The following is a 24,296-nucleotide window of genomic DNA, read 5'->3' as shown; positions in this document are numbered from 1 at the left end:
GCTGAACAGGCCTTTGTGCTCGTGGCAGCTGTCCATTCATTGCTCCCGGATGACACGTTTGGCCGTTATCCGAGCTTCAGATCTTCTAGAAACTTCCATCATTCCCCTCTACAACCGTGTAGGCTTGGGTTGGGCGTCCGGACAGGCCGCTTTGCCTTTCGCCTCATTTCCAAACTGGTGCATTCGATGCTGGCACATGACAAGCCGGGAAAGTCAATGTTTTTTTGAGAGAATTTCCCATAATAAGGTCCGTCTTCTTAGAGTAATATGTTATGCTGGCACGATAGCATGCCCAAAAGTGAATCATAATGGTAGTGGGGTAAGGAGAGAAAAGAAGTGTGGTTCCTTACTGTTTAAAGGGTTAAAAACAAGGCACTGCAATGATCTTTAGCAGGCTAAAGCACTGTGCTAATGCATTTAACCCCTTAAACTGCAGGCGTATTGTTCAGTTCATTTCAGTTCATCTGGGAATTTCACAAACTTTCCAAAAATTTCAGCCTAGTTCAATTGTTGAGATGTAAATAGTCATAATGATAGGAATCATGCATTGTGATGTCCACAGTGCAAATACAGCCGTTTTATTCACTATCCAGGACCACCAGTGAACCTACATGTCTTATATTCAAGCTGAGAATGATAAAATAGTGGTAAAAACTATTACTGGGGACTATTTTGCCTCAGGCATCAGGCAGCATATTCATAACCATTTTATGTAAAAGCTTTCTGTGGAGGCGCTTTTAGAGGCACTAAACACTTTAGACATTTGGTCCCACTGTAAAGAAAGTGCAAGCAAATTTCTGTACAATGCACCATTTCACATCAAACCACTCTGAGCGATTTTGTTTACATGTAAACTATTTAATTATGCAGGAAATTTGCCGAACATTATTGGAATTCCTCTTTAAAACATACTATTCAGTACCAATTATGAATGATACAGTAACTACTATGAAACTAATTTGTAAGTTATATAGCTATGAGCATGAGGATTTAAAGTATGGGTCCATTTACAGGTCCCATAAGAGTTAAAGGGGTTAATGCATCTTTTGGAGCACAAATTTGATTGCATACACTCTGCTATCTGTCAGTCATCAGTGGCAGTCTTAGAATTTTTGGGCCAAAGAGTCTTTCCAGCCTTTGAATAGTGTTTAGTGCAGTTCAGGAGTCACCGTTTTCCCCTAATTTGCATGGTTACTCACTTTCATAACCCGGGGTTTACTGTATCCTCTCATGACGCCGCACAAAAAAAAGTACGACGGGGCAGAATAATTGCACATTACACAATTAAGAAGCGCAGAATTAAGTGGCGAAATGTGCGACAGCCTTTTGTAATTTTTGCGCTGCAGTAATTTTTGCACCACAGAAGATTGGTGTGGATTTTCCATCAGAGCTTCTTTGCAGTGTTTTTACAGTTGATGGTGTTGTGTCTCAAATGAACAGCCCTCCCCCTCCTGTCCCTGTCTGGCCTCGGCGCTACCCACACTACCCGCCCAGCCACACCAGTGAGAATAAGCCACTCGCCCACACGCATACACAGGCAAGGTCCAAATGAGCTCAGTCGCGCGCCTACCCTTCAGTCTTGAGGTAGATGTGACATCATTACGTAGGCGCACTTGGAATCACCCACGCCCATGCATTTGCGCAGATAGCACGACGTAGAAAAAAAACTGGGTTGAACCTGACTGTACATGCAGGCACCACACGCAAGCACACAGACGCACTTACACACCTTTGTTAGGTAGGTGAGGGGTATCTGTTTTGTCACGCAGGAGAAGGGGGGGAAACCCTGTTTGTGATATGAGAAGCAATGTACTGACCCTGAAACCCAACCTATGGAAGTTACCAGAAGTTGAGTAAAATAAAGTTCTGTAATGCTTCTGTAGCGCAGATGTAATTCTGTAGAGCTGCTTTTGTAATAATAGTAATCAAAATTGGTACCACTTTACAATCAGACAGCCTTTATGAATGGTTTAAAATCTGTTTTTATGGTTATTGATTAGGTCAGAAATAGTATTTCCAAGTGCTTGATATGCAGTTTTTTAAAATTATGTAAAAAAATAATGCTTTGTTTTTTATGCGTAAAAACATACACTGACAAATGGCAAATTATTAGTACCACCTTACAATAAGACAACCTTTACAAAACGCTTATGAATGCTTTAAATTGAGTTTTCTTTCATGTTTATTAAGTTTAAACGCACTGTAAAAATTAACAAGTAGTTAAAACATAAATAAAGGGCAATGCAGTGACTTGTTGCTTGCCAAATAGTGAGCCCACATTCTTCTATACTGTAACACAGGTACTAACACCTGTAACCACCACATTGGGGGCTTTACTGTAAAGTGTAAAACACATGACTATTTAGTGAGATATATGTATTTAATACAAACTCACAACAAACATCTATATGTATAATAGGTAGCGTATCATCACTGTTGGGACAAATCTTGCCAAAGTGGTAACTTTGCAGACATTCTTAACTTTGAATGGAAGAAAATAGAAAAATATTTATTTCCAAGTCATTTTGGAACATTTCTATGAGTCGATTCATCATGAATTTGTGACGAATCATAAGGCATACTGGCATTTTCAAATTCTGTAAACAAATAAAAACAACAACAAAAATAGACACACAGGGTTTTTTTCCTGACAGAGACAGTATGTTAATGTAGGCCAAATGATCATTTCTGACTAATAGTATATCCTGTTGTGGTTAAATGGTAGTAACTTATTAACAAATATCTGATAAAGCTGACAGGTATAACACTAACAACGTGAGATAAGCAACCAGCAAAATCTGACCTTTAACAGAGTAGATGAATGTAGGCTCACTATTTGGCAAGCAACAGGTCACTAGTGCCCTTTTTACGTGTTATACCTGCTTATTTATCATTTTAAAGTGTTGATGATGTAATTAATAATCATCAATGATCTACTTTTATATCTACAAGTCTTTTGTATAGGTAGTCTTACTGTAGCACTAAGTGCTACCACTGATTCAGTAATGCTGTTATGACAGTAATGCATGACACAGCTGTTAGAAAAGCACCATTTTCAGCACTAAATATATAATTTGTCTGTCTATTTTTTAAAATATGAAAGCAAGCATTGTGTCACCGCTTTTCATGTTCTGAAAAGCTGATTCAAAATGAAATCAAGCGCTTGAAAATGCTAGTATATGTAATCCTCTTGGTCGGCACGCTGGCATCTGATCAGACAGATTCCTTTTGGTTGAAGTTCCCCTTTAATATGCATTACTGTTTTCATATGTATTGTAATTCGCTGGGTTTTGTTTAAAGATGATGTGATGGGTTACATGTTTCATCACATGAACAAAAGCTTTATACTAAAGTACTCCTTTAAAAACTACTTTAAAAGCTGTGTGAGAGATCAAAGGGACCAAACTTGGAAAAGAGCTTTAAGAACTTGGCACATGAACAAGTGAGAGTCTTCTTCAGGAGCTGGGGGTTTTATCGGAACACCAGTATAAGTGTCACAGCTGCTGAAAGCCTCAGTTCTTAGGCGTGATAACACATGTCAGGTCTCAAACCTCTTGTGATGAGTCTATCGTAACACTATCAAAGCCCAACAGAACTTCAGTATCCACCACGCCCTGCATTTGCAGTCACGTGATATTTAGCAGCATCTCAGTCGGGTTGTTTAGATGTTTAGAAACACCTTTTTTTAACGCTGTGGAAAAACCAGAGTTGTGTTGCTGAGGTGTGGCTAAATGACCTCATCGTTGCCGCATGAACAGTGGCAAATCTGCGTCAGAAGATGCAGTTATGAGTTAACCCATTAACCCCTTAAAAGGACAGGTCACAACGGTGGGCTCTTTTATTACACACTTCTATAACCAAAGAATAGCTCAGCCAGTTTGTACTGAACTCCCTGTAATTACTGAATAATAAGCCTTAGTATGTAATAAGCCTGAGATTTTTTTAGACTAAACTGCAGACGTACTGTTCAGTTATTAATCTTGAAGAAATGGTTTACAGAAAAATCTAATTCATCCAAGTTTCCTCTTACAGCACATTTATATGATCAGCCAAGGCATGTTTAGTGTCTGAGGTTTGCTTCTGTAGTTCTGCACCGGAGCTACGTTACTAATAAATAGGGGTGGGTGACATGGCAAAACTATCATATCATGATACTTAAAGACATTTTTACAATACATAATTCTTATCATATTTTGGCACACATACACTATGCACTAGTAGTGCCACATCTGAACTGCTTTTATACAACATTTTGCATCCTATATTGCACCAAATCCCATTAAGCATTAATGTTAATTATGCTCTATTTTAAGTATGAATGATATCCATGATATGCTCAGAGAAGAAACTCGTTTATCATGATAACGATCAAATATGGTCATATTGCCCACCTCTGAGAAGTCTTTTTAGTGACCTAAGCCTTATTCAGATGGGGTTAAATTGACATGGCATCCTGAGGTAATTCCCTCTTTTACTGTTATGCTATTCTGTGATTTTATTGTCCAGACCAGCCAAGTCAGTCTTTTCTCCCTCCTCCAATAGGAAAGTAGCGTGACAAATTACCTACTCTTTGTCTGATAACTTTATCTCCAAGATTTTCAGGCAGATGTTACCTTGATTTTTGACCACTGCCATATTTTGTCTTAGCATGAGCATCCATATTAAATAGTTCCCAAAGCATGAATCCATGGATGCTTTGGAGGAGTCAACTATGCACTTGCTTCCGGTGGTAGAGTTTCATCTCCATCCTTACTAAAGTGTTAAATCATCAGGAAGAGGAAGAAAATAACTAGCAAAGTCTATCAAAAAAACGAGATCTTGCAAGCTGATTAAAATGGCATTTAAATGGCAGCTACATGTATAAATGATTACTGTAGTTTTCCGTGGTCATATGACCACATGTGATGCAAATATCTGGGTTTGTAGAAGACACAACCTCTTAGAATAGTAATTTTATTGCCATCCAGATGCAAGAGCTTTATCTGTAAATAGGTGTGTAAAATATTTATAGTGGACATGGTAATGCACAATAAGAATACATGTTACTTGCTGAATTTAATAAATATAATATAATAAAACAAAAAGTGGCCTGTGCAGAAGTTATGGCATGTTATATGTTATGTTTGATTTTTTCCAGTATGTTAAACTAAATAAAATAGAAATTGTGCACTAAAATTTGCAGATAAATGAGATAAGGTGTTCACTTATTTTCACTTAGAAAATCAACAAAACAATTTGAGCAGGGTGTTCAAACTTTCGCATATGACTGCTGGTGATTCATTGTGAAGCTAATATGTAAGTTGTGTAGTTATGAATGTGAGCTAGGTTCTGTGAGAGGTTAAGTGATTAAGAAAAGTAACCCAACCCCTTTATACCACACAAACACACACACACACACACGTCCCATGCTCAGAGGGCGTCGTTAACGATCAGCAGCCATGGTAACCCAGCACACCCGAGTGTCAACATTAGACAAGTTCAATCTCAGCTTCAGAGTCATTAAGAATGAGTAATAAAATGTGTCATACAAAACTCCTCGGCCTGTCGGGTCGCCATTTACCATCACACCTTCAGCACCTCTCATTTGTGAGGCTCATCCTCTGGAGATTCTCTGGCTAAGAAGCCGTTTATTAGATTTGAGGTGACCTTTTCATGGCTGAAGAATTAACAGCTTTTCACCCCATGATTAACTGACTCATGGCATTGTGCGGGATTTAGTAAAATGTCAAATGCCTGCGAGACCTCCAGCACTAACGTTCCTGTCATTGACTGTTGCGTCCACAGAATACTTATAATGGATTAACACCGTGGATTAATTTATATTGAACCTTTAAAGATGCTGTGCCAAACCTGGGTGCCGGAAGGTTGAGGCTTTGTGGAGTTTAGCATTAGTCCTACCGTAAAAAACTTGTGAAGGACAATAGCAGATAGCTGTGTTACACCCCAACTGTAGTCAATCAGCCAAAACATGTCTGCTTCTTTAGTTTTGCATTGGAGCTACGAGGCTAATGCGTCTAACAAGTGTCGCCTATTAACAGTGTGTAAACTGCATGTCTACATCATCACACTCTTACCTCAAACAGAGTTAAGTTGTTAGGTGACCTTAAATAGACTTGCTTCTAAAACTGTATGACACACTGCTATCTATAAAAAGTTAGCATAGCTATAAACAGTCATAGCATCAGAAGGTCTAACAGCGTCATACAGTATCAGAAACTGCACAAGAAAGTCAATTTGACCTAACAGCTTGACACAGTTTGAGGCAAGTGTTTTATGATTTTAGGATGCAGTTAAAGCAAGTTTTACGTGTTAGCTATGTTAGTTTTGTAGCTCCAGTGCAAACAAGTTTATACAAGGTACGCACTGATATAGGAATAATGGGCTAATGCAGATTCCCAGTATTTTCATGTACATATTCATGAACATTTATAAAGTAGAAATTGGGACTTCATCTGTCTAGATTAGCATTACGAAGAAATCTCAAATTTAATTGCATCGAGTTACAAATACAGTAAAATGCAGTAAAAAAAACGCAGATATTTTTGCATGGTAGCCAAAAGTGCCATAAGCCTTCAGTTCTTCCGTAGAACAATGAATGTCATCAAACATTGCTTTGAAAGATCGATGAGTCATAATCATCCACCCAGTGCCGTTTTTTAAACGAAGTATCTGCTGATACTGATATTAAATATCATAATGGATCCCTGTTTTAGGCTGCAAACACGATTTTTCATTCCACTAAATCAGGCAAACACCAAACTTTGCAGCACCTTTGCCCTCCAACACTGAGACGTGTTACGGCGAATGAATGTACTGAGGTGGTGTTTTCTGTTGTGCCCGCTCTTGTCCAGCAGGAAGGCTTTTTTGACCTGCAGGAGGCGCTGCAGGCCATCCACATGCGACAGGAGACGCTCAGAGAGCAGCTGGCCCAGGCTAGATCCAAAGGAGACGAGACAGTTTCCCGAAACATCCAGGTGACTGACACTGTGTGTGGGGCGAGTGGGTGGGAGGGTGATGCTTATGGGCAACTTGCTGACGCCTGTCTAGCACACATGAGTCATACAGGCACAGCTGAGTTTCGTGTGCTCTTAGGGTCGTTAGGCTGGACCCTGTGACTAGGGCTGGATGTCGTTAAAAAATGTGCAGTACTGACACAAATACTGGCACTTTGACATTTTCTATATACAGTGGCCCCACAAAGTATCTGGACATTTGTTCAGATACTTAAAATGTATTAAATTAATTGTGTTAAGAAACAAAATGTCGAATAAAGTGGCATTTATTTTCAACAGAGAATTCCAAGAATGTAATCTGCTTTTTGGCAAAGTATTCTTTCAGAAGGTGACATCAGATCGTTATTCTTGGAGTAGTTCTTTGCAGACGTCTGCGGGTTTGCATCCAAATAGTCAAATCAAATTAGGAGTGGCTTAAACCAGAAATTAGTGTGGAGTGTTGGAAGTATATTTATAGAGCACAGCAGGTTACAGGCTAATTAAGAAGTGACAAAGTTAATAACATGCATACAGAATGTAATTTAGACAGCCAGTAAGCAGTCTAGGTTTTGGAGCTAGCATACTTATTGGCTCAAGGGAGGTTGATATGACATATGACTAAGGTATTGGGTACTGTGTGATATAGAATTTCTTTCAGTTCTTGAAAGTATTGAAGAAATCCAGATGGTACCATGAAAGTATTGAATTTTGATACCCAGCTCAGTGTAAGGTTCCAACAATGCAAGTGAACTGGACACTGACACTATACAAATCCATAATGTGGTCTACAAGAGGCAAGTCCCCCCCCATAGACATTTCATAAGGTACTTTTAGATGTTATGCCTTCAGTAAACTCCATGCTTAATTGTCAATAATTCATCTTAAATCTTATTATTTATTAAATACTTACCAATCACTTGTAAACTGCTTTTGTTCAAATTACATGCTGTTCTTTTCAGTCCATATTTATGAACAGACAACAAATCAAAGGCAGCATCACTTCCAATACCCATTTAGCCAATCTGCAGTGTGAAAGACTATAAACAGTTTCCCAAAGATCTTGCTTTGGGATGTCGCTGGACTTCTCATTCATCATCGTCACTCATCAGTTTCATTTATATAGCACACTTCCCCTTGCTCAAGGACGCTTTATAATCAAAGAACAACACATTAAACAATAAGCAACAAAAGGACCATACAGGTATAACGTTCAAGTATACACGGAACAATGATAACACAGTGAAAACAAGTCTTTAACAAGGATTTAAATGAAGACAGAGGGGTGGCATCTCAAATAGACTTGGGGAGAGTACGGCATAACTTGGGAGCTACTACACTAAATGATCGACCACCCATAGAGGTCATTGTAAACCTTGTAACATGAAGAAGGCCTAAATTGGACATGATAGGACATATAGATGAACAAGGACATATAGGACATATAGATGAAGAAGCTCAACCAGATATTGAGGAGCCAAACTGCAGAGCTTTATATGTAATAAGTAGAACCTTGTACTGAACACGGAGTGTAATAGGCAACCTGTGAAGACTCTGAAGGATTAGGGTGATAAGGTCAGTGTTCTTAGAGTAGGTGAAGATCCTAGCAGCAGCATTTTTTTACATACTGTAACCTATTAAGGGCTTTTACAGGGAGGCCAGATAGGAGAACATTACAGTAGTTTACCTGCGATGTCACTAATGCATGCACAAGTGTTTCTACATCTGTATGGCCAGAGACAAGCAATATTACAGAGATGGAAAGATGCTGTCTTAACTACAGAATTGATGTGAATGTCAGAGGAGAGTGTGGGGTCAAAGATAGCTCAGAGATTGCCGACATGGGGAGAAGGTGTTACCAGAATCCCACCAGTCTTGATGCCAAAGACAGATGAACTAGATATCAGTGCCTTTGAGCTGATTAAAAGCAACTCAGGGAATTCTCTAACAACATCTCAGTGGTTTTGTGCTCATGATCAGTGAAGAGTATCCCTTCATTTGTTCTGGTGTTGTTTTTTCTAACATCACTCATTAAGATCATTCTGCAGTCCCAACAGTGCTGTCTGAAATACATTAGCTAATCATCCTGGGTGAATATGTGTGCTTTACTGTTCACTGAAGAGAAGAATGGATCTGTTTATGTACACTTTCATTTAAAAGTTTGGAATCGCTGTTCAATAGTGTGGAATCAGTGTTTTTACCAGTATAAATCCAATCCGTTTTTTAATAAATGTATAAAATATATTCAGTTTATTGGTTCTGTTCAATTCCATAGGTTTCAAATCATTAATAGGACACTCGTGAGCTTTAAAGAAATGTTCAGGATGTGTTCGGAATGATGAACAGAGCTGTAGGTGATTCCTTAATGACTGAGAAAGCTGTATGTAGGTGTCTCATATTTGAAAAGTGTAGATCAAATATCAAAGTAGATAATTGGACAAATATATTGTGAATTTACAGTATATAGTAACAAAGAATCCTTGAAATATTGAAGAAATCTAAAGAGATCTAAAGATATCTTTGATGTTTGGTTTATAAGATTTAAATCTATAGTTTGTAAGTTGTTATTGTATATAAAGTAAAACAAATACTGAATATAATTCCAGGCTTTTCTCAGCTGATCATCATGACTGGAATAGACTTAGTTTCATTACCTTCTGTGCAAAATATCATGACACATGTTAAAACAATATGACATATGTGTGAAAGTCTGGTTTGAGCTGGAAGGTGGAACTGGATCTAGAAATCAGTCTACTGTGCTGTTCAGCAGCTAAATATGGGGCAGATATCAGTGCTGAAAAGGGTTGTTTACCTACTGAGATCGTAAATGACTTTATTGCTGAAAAGTTGTGGTTATTCAGCTTATCAGGGGCAACATCAACATGAACGTGTTATCAGGAAGGAAGAGTGATTCATAATTTTGAATTAGGAAGTGAAAATTGTTGTTAAAATGTTTGTTCACTGGTCTGTGTGTCACACTGTATGTATTTGAATATCTTTTGTATTCCTACACACAAAAATAGATGACAACATTAATGACGTTAATACGTAAAGATGCATGACGTGGTCCGAAAACCCCCAGCAAAATCTGACCCAACAACTCTGACATATTACGTGGTGCAAGTTTAAGTGCCAAGTAATGATACTGTATCAGTATCAGTGCAACACTAGTTCTATATTTAGCCACTGCTTTTATCTAAGATCTCTGAAAACATGTTTTTTAAGGGTGATAATTGCTGCTCAGCGTATGGAGATGCACTGTTCACATCTACATCATTCATACTTTAATTTTACTGTGCCAAAATACAGTATCATATTTCTGACTCCCTATGTGTGTATCACAGGTTCAGTTGGAGCGTCTGTTGGCTAAGCAGATGGAGATCTTGCACGATGCTGCAGCTCAGGACAGACTGCAGGCTCTGGAGTGGAGAGTGCCACCCGGAGCCTTTAAACACAGTGCGGACAGACAGAGCACCAATGGAGTGTCCAGTGATAAGGCCAGCGAGCAGCACGGTGAGTGAGACAGAGGAAGAGCATGACTGGAGTCTTATAAATAAATATATATATATATATTTATATATACATATATATATATATATATATACACACATGCTCCAGAGAGGCATAATTAGGGATGATAATTAGGGATGTCCTGATTTTATGTGAAAAATGGGTAATTGAGCCAATTGAGCTATATTATAATCCTATCAAACCTGTACCAAAAAGGATACATTCATAGACTTCCTCTTAAATGTTTTTTTTGTAAGCGCATGCATGTCCATGTTGGTCATAGTGGATCCGCATATGTGATTGGAGCTTTCTGTGTGGTACTGTGTTGCCTATCACTGTATAAAAGAAGCTCCATGTCTTTATTGTTGGATGGACTGTGATAGCTTCTGAGCGAGAATGCGGATATTAAGGGCTCATTACTAATATGTTTCATTAGAGAAACAACCAAAAGGAGACTGAAGAGTAAAGTATTTTCATATTATTTGTTTTCATGCTCAAAAAGGTAATTTGTGACACAAATTAATATGTTTACAGCTTTTTAGAGCACATTCTTTACATAATAATTGTACCAACAATATTGAGAAATCATATTCATAAAAGGAGAAGAGTACATTAAATGGCAGAACTCGCCTTAAGTACACTTAAAGGGTTACTATTTATTAAACAAACCAAAATTTTGGCCCTTAAAGGGTCAGTATCATGAAAAACTACCTTTTCTTCACTCTTTAGGAAAGAAAGTAGTTTAAAGCAGTACATAAACCTTTTTAAAGTTTCACAACGTACTGTTCACTCTCAATACAGTCCATATATGAAAAATAAGCCCATTTTGAATTCACTGTTTTTTTGTGATGTCACACCAGCACATTTATGTAGATCCATCTATTCAGCCGAGTACAGTTTAGCTCCGCCCATTTATGCTAAAGTTATAAGGCATGTTTCAGCCCAGACTGCTTTTTGAATCAGGCACATTACAAGGCAGCCAGTCAGAACAGAGCTCATTTACATATATCAGTCTTAAAGGCACAAAAACAGCCTGTTAAATTCTAAGGGTTAAAAAGAACTTTAGAAAATAGTAATGTAAAAATTAATTACGGCTATTTTTGGTACACAAAATCACATGAAGGTCATAAAGGGACCTCAGAGGAAAAAAATAAAATACAAGAAAATGTGGAATGTAGGCCTTATAAAAAAACTTTACCCTATTGTATTCTATTTACACCACTGTCATAGAAATGAAATAAACAGACAATATCCACAGCAAAATTCTTCAGAAGTTTATAAGCAGTATACGGTCTGTAGTGTGGACCTCTTTAAAATGAGTTGAATTTAATGTAAGCGTGTGGTCATACTTAATGGTAAGTATAAAAGTTCGAAGCCAAAAAAGCAAGTACTTTGCTCGTGTTAGAGCAACCTAAAAGGTGACATCAGCTTATTCAAGACTCTAAACTTATTATTTTGTTAGTTAACATTCATACAGTTCATAGCATAGGTGCGAATTAAAGGGGGACATTGGGTTGTTTGCCCCCCAAAACTAAAGAACAGCTCAAAGCTTGAGGAAAGCCTTGTTAGTGAAGCTGCACAGAGCAGGCTGAAAATAGCTGCTATAGTGAAACTGATTTTAACAGTAGAGGTTTTAAGCTGTGGCAACCAGAAAAACTGCGTTTTCCTGCGTAGGCTCTTTCACTGTCACATAGGGTTGGCAGATTCATGGTTCAGGCACATTACAGGACAGCTAGTCAGAAAAGAGCTCATTTACGTATATCAGTCTTAAAGGCTCTCTACTCTGTAAATACATTGCGCTTCAGTGACGCTCTGGGAGGCTCTGCCGCTCCGCTCACGCAGCCTGTGTGAAAGCCCTGACCTGTTAACACAAAGGTCAAAATGAAAAGCAACACATTCCATGTTGCTAGGTAGGATTTAAATTAAATAATAAATAATTATCAATTTACGTATATATCCCATGATTTTTGCTCTCACTTCAGCGTCCTCTCCCCAAATTAATTTTTTTTTTGCCTCTCCAGTGTTGAACCCAAGTTGGCTGTTTACACTGTAAACACAAAGTGATTTCCTGGGCACATAAACGAATAACCTTAAACAATTAGGCAGTCTAGCATGTCTTCACTTCACACTTTGTGTCTCCATTGTAACGTTTTTCACTTTTTTCACATAATTTGAAATCTCCAGTTACCATTTGTGTCCAAATTTCATGATGAACGGATTAATAGAAATTTCTTGTTACACTAATTTCCATTACAAGCTAAGAAAGTTTTTTCTTTCTGTAGAATTAGTTTTGGAGATCAAGGCCTTGTTTTCCGACAGCAGTGATATCTTACAATGATTACCTTTAAAGCACTTGAATTGTGCACTGTGTGGATGCATTATCTAAGAAAATACTACTCAATATTCAAAGTACTATTCAATATTGAATGAGCTGGTGAATCAAACCTGATCAGGACATTCCTAACATTTGTATTAAATATCTTCTGGAAGTCTGTGGATGAACACTTTTCTGCAACATTGTTGTGTTTTACTGTTTTCAGCCAGTCATACAGAAACCATTCTGAGCAGGTTTTTTTCTTTTTTTTCGCTTCCTATAAAATGCCCCAAGGACATAAAAAGGAGAGTCAGGTGTCAATATATGTGAATAACTTTAAGAAAACGGTTAAAATGGGGTAACCGAAAGTGAGGGTCAGCTGGTATGAAGGAGCAGATTGTGAGGAAGAGGAAACAGCTATTTTTACTGTGAGAACGGTGATGGTGACAGACTGTGTCAACCTTGACTGACCACCCAGATGATTTAGCAGAGCTGGTGATGTGTTAAGGGGTTGTTGTTGCGCGGATGCCTCCGTAGCTTGCATCACCTGCTCTCTCAGACTCTCTCTGTATGTCTATCTGTCTCTCTCTCTCTCTCTCTCTTCCCCTCTCTCTCTCCCTGTCTCTCTTTTTCAATTCTCAGCAGGTCTTTCATTTCAGGGGCTCATCTGGCAGCTGTGTGCGGAGGTGGGACAGTGGGAGTTGGGTCAGAGGGGTGGGTGGGTCTGTGTGAAGAAGTGAGCGTTTGTTCCATTGCTAAATTCTGGTAATGCCTCACTGTCTCTCCTCAGATTGGGTGGAACTCACTTACACTCATCTGTAATTACAGCATGTGAAAACTGAGACGCATTTAGCGGTGAAAGTGTTTTTCTCTGTGTTAATATTACCCAAAATTGTGAAATGAAAATAGCTTTAGTGAGAAAAAAGAAGAAAAACAAGGCGCTTTGATTGGAGAAGTAATGAGTTTGTCTTCCTATTGGAAGCAGTGAGGGAGAAGTCTATAAGTGTATACTGTAAAGGTGCAACAACACATTGTGATACTGTACATCATGATGCAAAAACTGGACACACATTGACGCTTTTCCACTTCACATTTGACAGCAAGAACTGGTCTAAGCTTGAGCTGGAAATGTTCTAACTGAGAATAATTATTTAATTGTTTTTTTTTTTGTCATTTTATGCCACTCTAATGTCTCTAATTTGGCTAATTAGCTGTTCTGCTTGCTTGTTAGCTTTACTTACTGGCTGATATGAAGTGATGTTCAACCCTGTTCGGCTCACAACACACAAAAATGCTCCAGAATTACACAGAATCGTGTAGCATTAGGCAAAGCTCATATAGTTGTGTGGCTAGCAAAAGTGCCAAAAGTGTGGCTAGCATAAATGCTAATAGTGTTAGCTTCCTGACTAGTTTATGTAACCTTAGCAAACATTTTTGTCAAGTCATGAGCCTAAAAATAGCAATCGAAGTCAACACATCAACATACCAGTGTAGTTTACATTCTTGTGCACTTACTGATTGTGTGAAAGTGCTTCATGACTCTGTCTTCACCTGGAAGAGTAAACAACTCACTAAATTGTTATTGGCTTCAGCTGTAAGTACGGTCCTGTTAATAAAAATCTTGACGAGATACTAAAAACCATAAACCCAGACCTTCAGTACTGGGCCGATGTATAGTAGAAAAACACAGTTTCGGGTTTCTAGTGTGACTTTGTGCAGTGGAAAAATAGCATTTAATGAATTGTTTGAACACCAGTGGTAGCTATCAATTTAACACCAGCATGTTCTAGTCTCGGTACTATTATTAGAAGATCATTTTTTTCTTTGGAATATTAAATTGTGAACCCATTATTGAGAACAGTGATGCACTGAAATGAAAATTCTTGGCCAAAACCGAAACTCAGGACACACTGTGCCGAAAACCGAAACTGAAAAAAGCTGATTAAAAATAAAGCAGTTTACATAAAATAAACTTTATTACAGTATTGTAAAAATGATTACAGTATATAGGCCTGGTATGTTCCACGAAATCCTATATTCTCGACAACAGAGTGGTTATTCATCCAAGGCAATGAATCCCATTATTTTTTGTTACTTTTTATGTTTTGACACTGCTGTTTGTGAATTTTTTCATCATGTTATAAACTGTAGCAACAGATGATGTTAGCGTACAAGTGGATTGTCATGTTTCTGGGTGTTGTATCTGCTCTTGATATTCAGCGTGAACAGTGATTACAAATCTCTTGTCTAATATCCCTCATAGAAACAGTGAAATAGTTCCACAGCAAACATTTTCACTCAAAATTTTCAGTGTTGATCTGCTGCCGCTCAAACTGTTTGAACCTGTCTGTGAAGACCGGCACAGGAAAGAGAACAAGGCTGAAGTTTGCTTTGTTTTCACCAACTTCTTTTTTGAATTTTCCGTTCCATCTTAAACAGTGTGGCAGTTACATTCTGGTGCTCACAGAAAAACGAATAAGAAGCTGATGAGCAACTTTAGCTGTAGAAAGTGTTCGAATTTGACAATTCACTGTAGGCCTATTTTATTGTTTGTCGTTGTTTTTTTAATGATTTAATAATTAATAATTACTTAATAGTTTTTTAACCTTTCAGTGCTATTTTTAACTGTTTTCAGCCAAATATTTTTGGTGCTTGAAATTTCGGTGCATCCGTAGCTGAGAATGTGATGGAATCGTGAGCTGAGCATATCATTACACTCCTACTGTATCACAGTCTCATGTGCATTCGCCTTTAGTGTTTGAAACGCAGAAAGGAAATGTGTGTGGTCAGAGTTTGAGAGCATTGAAGATGAATGAAGCTGTGTGTTGCGTTATTTATGCCGCGTGTCTGGGGAGTTTCCCGCTGTGTGAGCAGAGCCGTCTCCCTCCCCATTCCACTGAATACCTCCTTCATGAACTCTGCTACACGAGCTGCCTGAATCTCTTCACATCCCAGCGTGCACTCTGAGTGGGCGTACGGGATCTGCAGAGAGAGGGAGAGAGAGAGAGAGACGGGGGAGGGAGTGAGAGAAAGGGAGAGGACGGAAGATGGAGAGAGAAAGAGGGGTTGGGGTGAGAATGAGTGAGAAAGAGGAGAGTGGGCAGACAAAGGGTGAGAGAGAGAGGAAAGAGAGAAAAAAGAAGAGAGTGAGAGAAAATAAGGAGAGAATGAAGGAAGAGAATGAATAACTGTGAGAAAGTGTGGGAATAGAGAGAAAAACAGCGAAGAAGAGACGAGGGAGAGAGAGAATTGTGAGGGAGGAGAGAGTGAAAGAGGAGAGAGCGTTGGAGAAAGTGAGGGAAGAGAGAAAGTGATAAAGATAAAGAAAGAAGAGAGAGTGAAAGACGGGGAAGCAAAAGGGAGAGTGTGTGAGAGAAAGAGGAGAATAAGAAAAAGTGATAGAAGAGAGAAATATGGAGTGAGAGGAAGAGAGAACAATGAGAAACAAAAAACAGGAGGGAAAGAGAGAGGGAAAGATAGAGAAAGGAAGAGAGGGAGGAGAGAGAAAAAGAGTAAAGGATGAGAGAGTGAAGGGAGGGAGAGAGAGGGAGCAAGAGGATGAAGGAAGACAGAGAAAGTGAAAAAAAGATAGGAGGGAGTGAGAAAAGTTAAGGAAGGGAAAGAAGAGAGAAAAAGAAGGGGAAGCAAAAAAGAGGAAACTGAGGGAAGCGAGAGAAAAAGAAAATAAGAGAGAACGAGAGGGAGAGAGAAAGAGAAAAGGGGGAGAGAAAGAGAAGTAGTAAAGAGTGGAGAGAGAGATGTAGGAGAGAGAATGGAGAGGGAGAAGTTGTAGAGAGTGGAGAGAGTGAAAAAGAGTGAAAGAAGACAGACAGAGAGTGAAGCAGGAGAGAGAGAGAGAGTGAAGTAGTAGAGAGTGGAGAAAGAGACAGAGAGAGAGTGAAGGAGGAGAGAGAGTGGAGAGACAGAGAGAGAGAGACAGAAAGAGAGAGAAAGTGAGAGTGAAGAGAGAGAGACAGAGAGACACAGAGAGAGGGAGAGAGAGAGTGGAGCGAGATAGAGAGAGAGAGAGAAAGTGAGAGTGGAGAGACAGAGACAGAGAGAGAGAGAGACTGGAGAGAGACAGAGAGAGAGAGAGACAGAGATCAGTTACTGAGGCAGTGTTTGGCCTTGTTTGAGTCGGTGCAGGTGGAGCTGAATCAGTGCTGTGGGTAATTAAGGATGTTTTGTGAGCTGAATGTGAGCTGAAGGCTGTTAGTCACAGCGCGGCTGTGCGCTCAGGTTAATGCTGCGTGTGTGTAAACGGTGTGCGAGTGTGTGATGTGCGCTCGTGTTACTGTGGGCATCTGCAGGCTGCGTCCTCAGGCCATTACTCCGACTGCGTTGGCTGACTCTAATAGCAGGAAAGGCTGCGCTCAGTTCAGATCATATTGAGATCAGTAGCGTCTGTGAGCGAGGGTTTTGTGCTCGGAGCTCTTTTTTTTTTTTTGGTAGGCGTATTGTTTGTGATTTAGCTGTACTTTGTTGATGTCTTTAGCAGAAATGGAGGGCATGCTAATAATAATACCGTGCAGTGCAGCTGGGGTGGGGAAACTTTATTATGAGGTTTTAAAATAGTGTCTGTGTGTCTGCGTGTGTGTAGGTGAGAAGCCACTGAATCTGCGGGTGACGGGCCAGAGGCCGGGGGTGTCCGAGGGGGAGACGCCGCTGGGCAAGCAGCTGGCCAACGAGCTGAAGAGACACCACCAGGCCAGCGCTGAGAGCAAAGCAGCGGCCGCAACAGGTTTGTGTGATGGTGTGCAAAGATAATGCAAACATAAACTTCACTGGTCAACCAGTCACATAACTACAGAGCAGTAGAGTCTTTCAGTCACTATAGTGTTATTATTCACTGTGAACTGCACTGCACTTTGGCTTGCTGTATTGCTTATGCCAGTACTTTCTATAATACACCCCCTTGAATATTTGCATGATGTAAAGTTATAATTAGGAATGCACCGATATGGGATCTCTGAGCTGACTACATTTTAATTACAGAGAAATGTAGCATTTATTTCTGTAGATGCTTACAAGTGCAGTAAAATGAATATAATGCACACATTTTAGCATTTCAGTAAAACAGCATCACCTAAAGCAGGGGTGTCAAACGCAGCCACCTAAAGGGCCATATTAAAAACCCAGCTGTGTTTTTGTTTCATTTTTAATCAACATCTTGCTATGATCTGAACAGGCCATCGTTCATACAGCAAAAAAGGCATTGGGTACTTGAACCTCTGTAAATGTCTTTAAACCTGCCTATATGCTTGAACGAGACACTACGTATCTTTTCGTTTTGTGGTGTAACTGCTGTCCCCTAGATTGTGATTGAGGGAGGGGGGTCAGAGTGCACATTACGTTGAAGTGCATGCTGGGGATTGTAGTGCAGTTCATGGTGAAAAGGGCTAATATTAATAGAAAGTTTTAATCATTTTGCAGGCTGGATAGGATTGTGACTTGGTCCACGGGCTTTGTGTTTGACACTTGGGACCTAAAGGTTCTGCTTTTCTAGAAAAAAACTCATATCAGTTTGAGATAAATGTAAACATCATTTAAATGTGGTCATCATTTAAATTTTAAAGCAAAAAAAAATTTTGTTAAACTCATCAAATATATAGAAATTCGGCACTAAATTGGAAGAAATTGCATATTTAAGTTCAAAGTTTAAAGTATGTTCTTTGCGTAATCATGTAGAAAATCAATAAACATAATTTGACTGGGGATCTTCAGACATTTGCACATCCCTGTATCTATGGCTGACACCAATGTGATTTTGATATCGTCATGCATCTCTAATAATATCTTTTTGTTAAAAGGTTAGAAACTAAAGCTCAGTGTAAACCTAGTGCAGTGAGGAGTGGGGGTGTTTACCATCCACTACATCCCAACGTACAAACCTTTTTAGTCATTAGATAATTTGGGCTGGACACTGAATCAGTTTATTACATCTCATCTCTAGTTTCTTTATTTTATACTTGACGTAAGCGAATATGATCAGAAAATGTACTATGTAAGATGTTCTTAAAGTGAAAGTCTGGCAAATTAAAATTAAAAACACACTAAACAATAAAAAACACAGTTTTCCGATCTCTCAGAACTCAGCAAAAGTACGTCACATTGCTAAAACAGTATTAGCATATACTCTGAAGGCTGAATCTAATCTGTAGTTTTACCAGTTTTTATACATAACTGTTTGTCACACAGTATCGGAAACCACATAAACAAGTCAGTTTGACATTCACTAATAACTTGACACAGTTTAAGACAACTGTGCGATGATTCAGGCACGCAGTTATCAAAATGCTAATTGGTACCATATAAACTTCCATCACTTGTTAGCTAAATCAGCTACACAAATAAAGAAGTAAACTTGTCTAAGTTTGGGATGTAGTCTCATCTAGTCGTTTGATCTCAGCTGGTAGCTATTTCTTTAAGACTTTGAATATTTTTAAACTCTTTATTTTATTATAACGATTCGTATTTTCAGAAAATCTGTCTCTAAGTCTCAAATGAAGACAATATACAGACACACATGTCTGTTTCTCCACTCAGTCTAAATATCTTTTATATTTAGTTAGTTGAAGTCGTGATGTTTTATCTCATTGTCTCTTTCCAGAAAACGGCAGCGGAGCGGACACGACTCCACGCGCCCTCAACCTTTCGGAAAAGAAAACCATCAAATCGGAGCCTGAGGATTCCAGATAGCAGACCGGAAAACCCCTTCCTACTGATTCCATAATGAACTCTTGTCTGTCAGTGAATACTAAAGGAGCACAACTACAGTAGAGCCTTAATAACCAATGTTGCCTCAAAATAGAGTTTCTTTTTTAGTTCCAAGTTTTTTGTTTTGCCAAAGCACCTAGAGCCCTTATTTTCATCCCTGGATAGACTCACAGAATCTGTGTTGTCACTGACTGTACACGCAAACTGCTCTCTCTTTCTTTCTGTCTCTCTCTCTCTCTCTCTCTCTCTCTCTCTCTCTCTCTCCCTCCCTCTTTATTCTCTCACTTGTTTTCTCTCTCTCTTTAATGGGCGTGGACCATAATGTCCGCTTGTTGTACATACATTTGTTCATACATGGAAAATGTTGAGATGATGTTATTTAAATACAGTTTGTGTTGTGTGTATATATATATGAATGCATGTCGAGTACTGTTCCACTGAAACAGAAAGTGACACCGTCATTGTCTCGATGGTTCAAGCTCAGTTTGAAGACGTTTGAGCTTTTTTGGTGGATTTCAAACGAACCTGGTTTTAATAGTCTTTCTACGGTGCTATGGTTGAGATGACCCACAGAGGGCGAGTACAATGCTTAAAGTAGATGTTGTTAGTTTTACGAACATAGTGAAAACCTCAGTCCACACATTCAGCTTCATTTGTCTGTGCTAGATTGTAATGTAAGGTTATTTCATTGAGAATAAGCACAAGTATCATAATTCAGCTTATTGACTACTTACCTGGGAGTGATATTCACAGAACTACTTAAGAGAAACCTCTAATAACAAGCTTCACGTATGAAGATCGTAATTAGTTATGTGAATAGTTTGATAAGCATAAATAGTACTAAATAAGTACTAACTGTGATTTTATTGGCCACACCCAAAACAGAACCTCTCTTTCTGTAAAACGTTTCTGGGAGGAAGATTTTTTGACCAACAGTCATCTCAAAACAAGGTGTTTATACACTTATAAAAAAGGTGACAGAAAGGGTTCCTTGTGCGATGTCATAGAAGAACCACTTTAGTTCCCTAAACATCAGTATTGTGAAGTGACGAACCTTTTAAAAGTTAAAAGGCCTCCACATAATGTAAAGGTTCTAGGAAGAACCCAATTTGGGATAGAACTTTTACATTAAATTGTGAAAATACCTTCACTCACTCACTCACGTTTAGCAGGCTATACATTCTCCACAAGGGGGCAGTCAAATAGCTTCTGCTGCTTCACAATAGCAGTGCTTTGCATAGTCTCATGGGGCCAAATGTGACCAAGAAGGAATAACGTCCTGGGGCTACTATGAGAAATTTGGGGCTAAATGTGGGTAGGAGCATACACTTTTTAGGGTGTGAACAAACTAAGTCTGGAGTTTGTAAACCAGTCCAACACTTGATGACACTTCAGCTCAAATTAGGGGGAGGATGGAATGTAAGTTAGCATGGCTGAAAGGTCCACTAAGAAACACCAATTAAGTACATGTATAAATACAAATTACATGCAGTAAAATAAACGTCTTGCAAGGGAAAAACAGCTCCAATAGTCAACAATAGCATCTTGCTAGCTAGCTTGTGTTGACTGTACTCCAGACGTTAAAAGCGGATGGACTAGAAGAATTTGGTGGCAGGCTTTAGAGGGGTCATCCAGCACCAGAAGTTTAACAAGTTGCCCCCAGACTTTTGATCTCATTTTGAGATCACCTCTGGGCTTTGCTTTGCATCAATGACACTGTGTCTTTGCTTCATTAGGGAACCAAAAATAGTTCTTCTATGGCATCTCTCAAAGAACCCTTTGTGGCTCCATTATTTGAGTGTAGTTGCAAAGTGTAAAAAATGACGTAAGGGAAAAAATGGAGGTACGACGTTTTCTTAGGACTGAAACTTCAGGGCAGCATCACAGCACCATGGCAACCATTTATCATACATGATCTATTGTAATATGTAATACCGAGTATTTAGTAGTAGAGCAATACCGAATAGCTGTTGTTCCTAAAACCAGTGAAACGTGTCTAGTTGTCGCCGTCCCTGGGCTGTTCACTGTACAGTACTGTATTTGTACCCTCCGTTCAGTAGTGTAGAAATAGTCTTAGATTCAGCTGATGTACAAACGTTTATGGAACTGATATGCACTAGTGTTTTATTCTAAACGCGTTTTTAGAATTTGCATCCTTTTAATCGACATTTCCTGTGTGTTTTTTTGGTGAGACCATTTTTTTCTTTCTCCTTTTTTATGTTAAATAGAGGTCGTACTGTGTGAAGCGGCCGAGCTCGGCCGTTAGTACCATTCATTCTGTAGTTTCCGGATTTCGTGTGACGTGCAGTAGGAGCGAACAATCGGGTTTCCCACAGTTGTGCGTGTGTGTGTGTAACAGTGCGGTCGAAGAGCTGCCGTATGAACCGTATTGGTGTTGTTGTTGATGAATACCTCTATGTGAGAATAACCGACCCATCCTCAAGTCTCTCTCCCACACTTCAGTGTTTTGTTTTTTTGTTTTGTTTTGTTTTGTTTTGAAGGGCAAAATGGAGAAGTTTGTCTGTACTCTTTATTTTTGTAGGATTACTTTCAGAAACCTGAAGACTTAAGTATGCAAACCTGTTAATTTAAGTGCCATTTTATAGTTTCTTTGAGTGTGTGGGGGCGCCTGATATGTCGAAGGACGATGCGAAAGGTTCAGAATGGTAAATTATTAAAGTTTTAATGATTGTGTAATAATTTACCTGCATGTTAATGTTATTCAGGTGTTTTTGCCTTAGTTTTGAAAACATTCCAGTGGTTGAGAGTGCTGGTTCGGGATTAGTTTCACGAGTATCAGCAGTTCGCTGGTCCCGAATCAGCATTTTTAACCAGTGCGCGCACAGGCCCAGTGTAGGCTCTTCAGCTGGCTGCGCCTGATTTCCCCAGCAGTGGTAGCGTGTTTTGGATTCTTATTTGTGGGTTTGTGTGCGTGCGTGTGTTTGGTTATGTTTATTGGAAAGTGGCAAACCTGGATATCGAGGCGCATGTCGGTCTGTCAGATTTCTCAGAAAGATTGAGACGTATCAGTACCTTTGTGGAAATGAAAAAAACAAAAGAAAGCAGCTTGATCTGATTAGATATCACTGACACCGACATGCAGCTACTGATGACCTATATGTCAGAACATATCTAGACTCCTACTTTTGTCCCATGCTTCTTTCTCGTCCTTTATGACAACGAGCTCACTCGTCTTTGTCCGTGCTATGTAGAACTGAACGATGCATTTTCGGACTGTGGGGTGAAACGTTGTGCTTTGTTCCCATCACTGTTGTCTGAGTAAAGAATGCACCGTTAGGATATGCAGTAGTCACGCACCTCTTGTTTTGTAAACACTAATATATTTAATTTGTTATACAGCACACGAACATTAAACTCTATTTTTTGAGATCTGACTGTGGTGCTGCTTTTACTGCTGACTTAAACCTCATTGTGACAAGTTATCTGCCTTTTATACTGATGTTATTGCACCCACATATGCTTTAAAGGGCCCATATCAAGGAAAAACTCACTTTTTAGAAATATATAATATTGAAGTTTAGTGTTGTATGGAAACTTTGCTGTAAGATTTAAAATGTACTGTCCACTTCCCAGTCCATATAGTCCATATGTTATCACTGTCTCATTTTTTTTCTATTTTTATTTTTCTGAATCATTTGAGCCCAGCAGCTGCCTTTTATATCATGTCAAAAATCTCATCACGTTAGCTTACAGTGAAAGTAAAAAAATGGCCTTCTCCTGTAAAGTTACCTGTAAAGTTCCTGTAATGATTTTGAGACACTTTGCTTATTTTGAACTAATTGCTTTCTGTGATGTTACAAATTGGACCAGCTGTTCAGTCTACAGCAGTTTATCCCACCTATTCATGCTGAAATTTTATTGAGCGTTTCATCCCCGACTGATTTTTGAGGCGCAATACAGGGCAGCCAATCAGAACAGAAGTCATTTACATATACAATTCTTAAAGGCACAGTGACAAAAACAGCCTGTTTAATTCTAAACAATAAAGAGGGGTCAAGAAAAAGTGAATTATGAGAGTTTTTGGTACATAAACCCACACAAATGTTATACGTAGACATAGATATAGATGAAAAATGTAGGGAATGGGCCGTTTAACAGTTTAGAACGTATCCCCCACCCCAGCTTTATATCTCACAGCTTCAGACATCAAACCTGTTTTCAGTGATTTTGAGCCTATTACTTCTATGGAAACACACACAGATTCTTCACAGACTGATTCTTCATTAACTGATATTAGACAAACAGTCTGAGCAACTGAAACTCTGCTGTCCACAAATCACTCTCTAATTAGAAGATATAAAAGACTACATCATTGTGAAGATGCATCAGGTGGCTTAAACAGCCTAAATCCACTCACACTCTTCAAAATAAAGGCGCCAGAAAGGGTTCTTTGCATGTTGCAATATAAGAACCCCCTTTGGATCCTTGTAAATGAGAGCAAAATCTTAAAACTAACTTTGCAAAAAAAAGAGTTCCTTAGGCAATTCCATAGAAAAACTGTATTTGGTTCCCTAGAGAACCTTTCAGTGGTTGTTTAGAGAGCCTTTTTGGAAATGGTTGAATGCAAAGATGTGGTTCTTCTATGGCATCACTGAAAAAAACCCTTTTTTTATTTTGGTGAGTAAACTTGAAAGGTCCTCTGCATAATATGTGGGTTCTAGGAAGAAATCCTAAATTGGTATAAAACGTAATGTGATGGTTCTTTAAAAAAAGGAAACACGACGGGTGTTTTGAGCAATGCCACT

At 38.9% G+C, this 24,296-nt stretch overlaps 1 protein-coding gene across 3 annotated transcripts in view; it reads left to right on the top strand.

The window, feature by feature from the left end:
• Positions 1 to 22,925, top strand: part of nab1b (NGFI-A binding protein 1b (EGR1 binding protein 1)) — a 35,564-nt gene extending 12,639 nt beyond the window's left edge. The window contains exons 6-9 of one of the 3 annotated variants that reach the window (XM_036596265.1): positions 6,855 to 6,974; positions 10,334 to 10,502; positions 17,414 to 17,554; positions 19,424 to 22,925. In XM_036596265.1, the coding sequence (XP_036452158.1) occupies positions 6,855 to 6,974; positions 10,334 to 10,502; positions 17,414 to 17,554; positions 19,424 to 19,512 (519 nt within the window). In that variant the 3' untranslated portion in view covers positions 19,513 to 22,925. Of the gene's footprint in view, positions 1 to 6,851; positions 6,975 to 10,333; positions 10,503 to 17,413; positions 17,555 to 19,423 lie in introns of all 3 variants that reach the window. The other 2 variants (XM_036595523.1, XM_036597026.1) reach the window with 2 other exon arrangements.
• The last annotated feature ends 1,371 nt before the right edge of the window (positions 22,926 to 24,296 follow it).

Source organism: Colossoma macropomum, unplaced genomic scaffold, assembly GCF_904425465.1.
Source record: "Colossoma macropomum unplaced genomic scaffold, Colossoma_macropomum, whole genome shotgun sequence".
NCBI lineage: Eukaryota > Metazoa > Chordata > Actinopteri > Characiformes > Serrasalmidae > Colossoma > Colossoma macropomum.
Note: the sequence above shows the minus strand (reverse complement) of the source record. Positions and strands in the feature narration are given on the sequence as shown.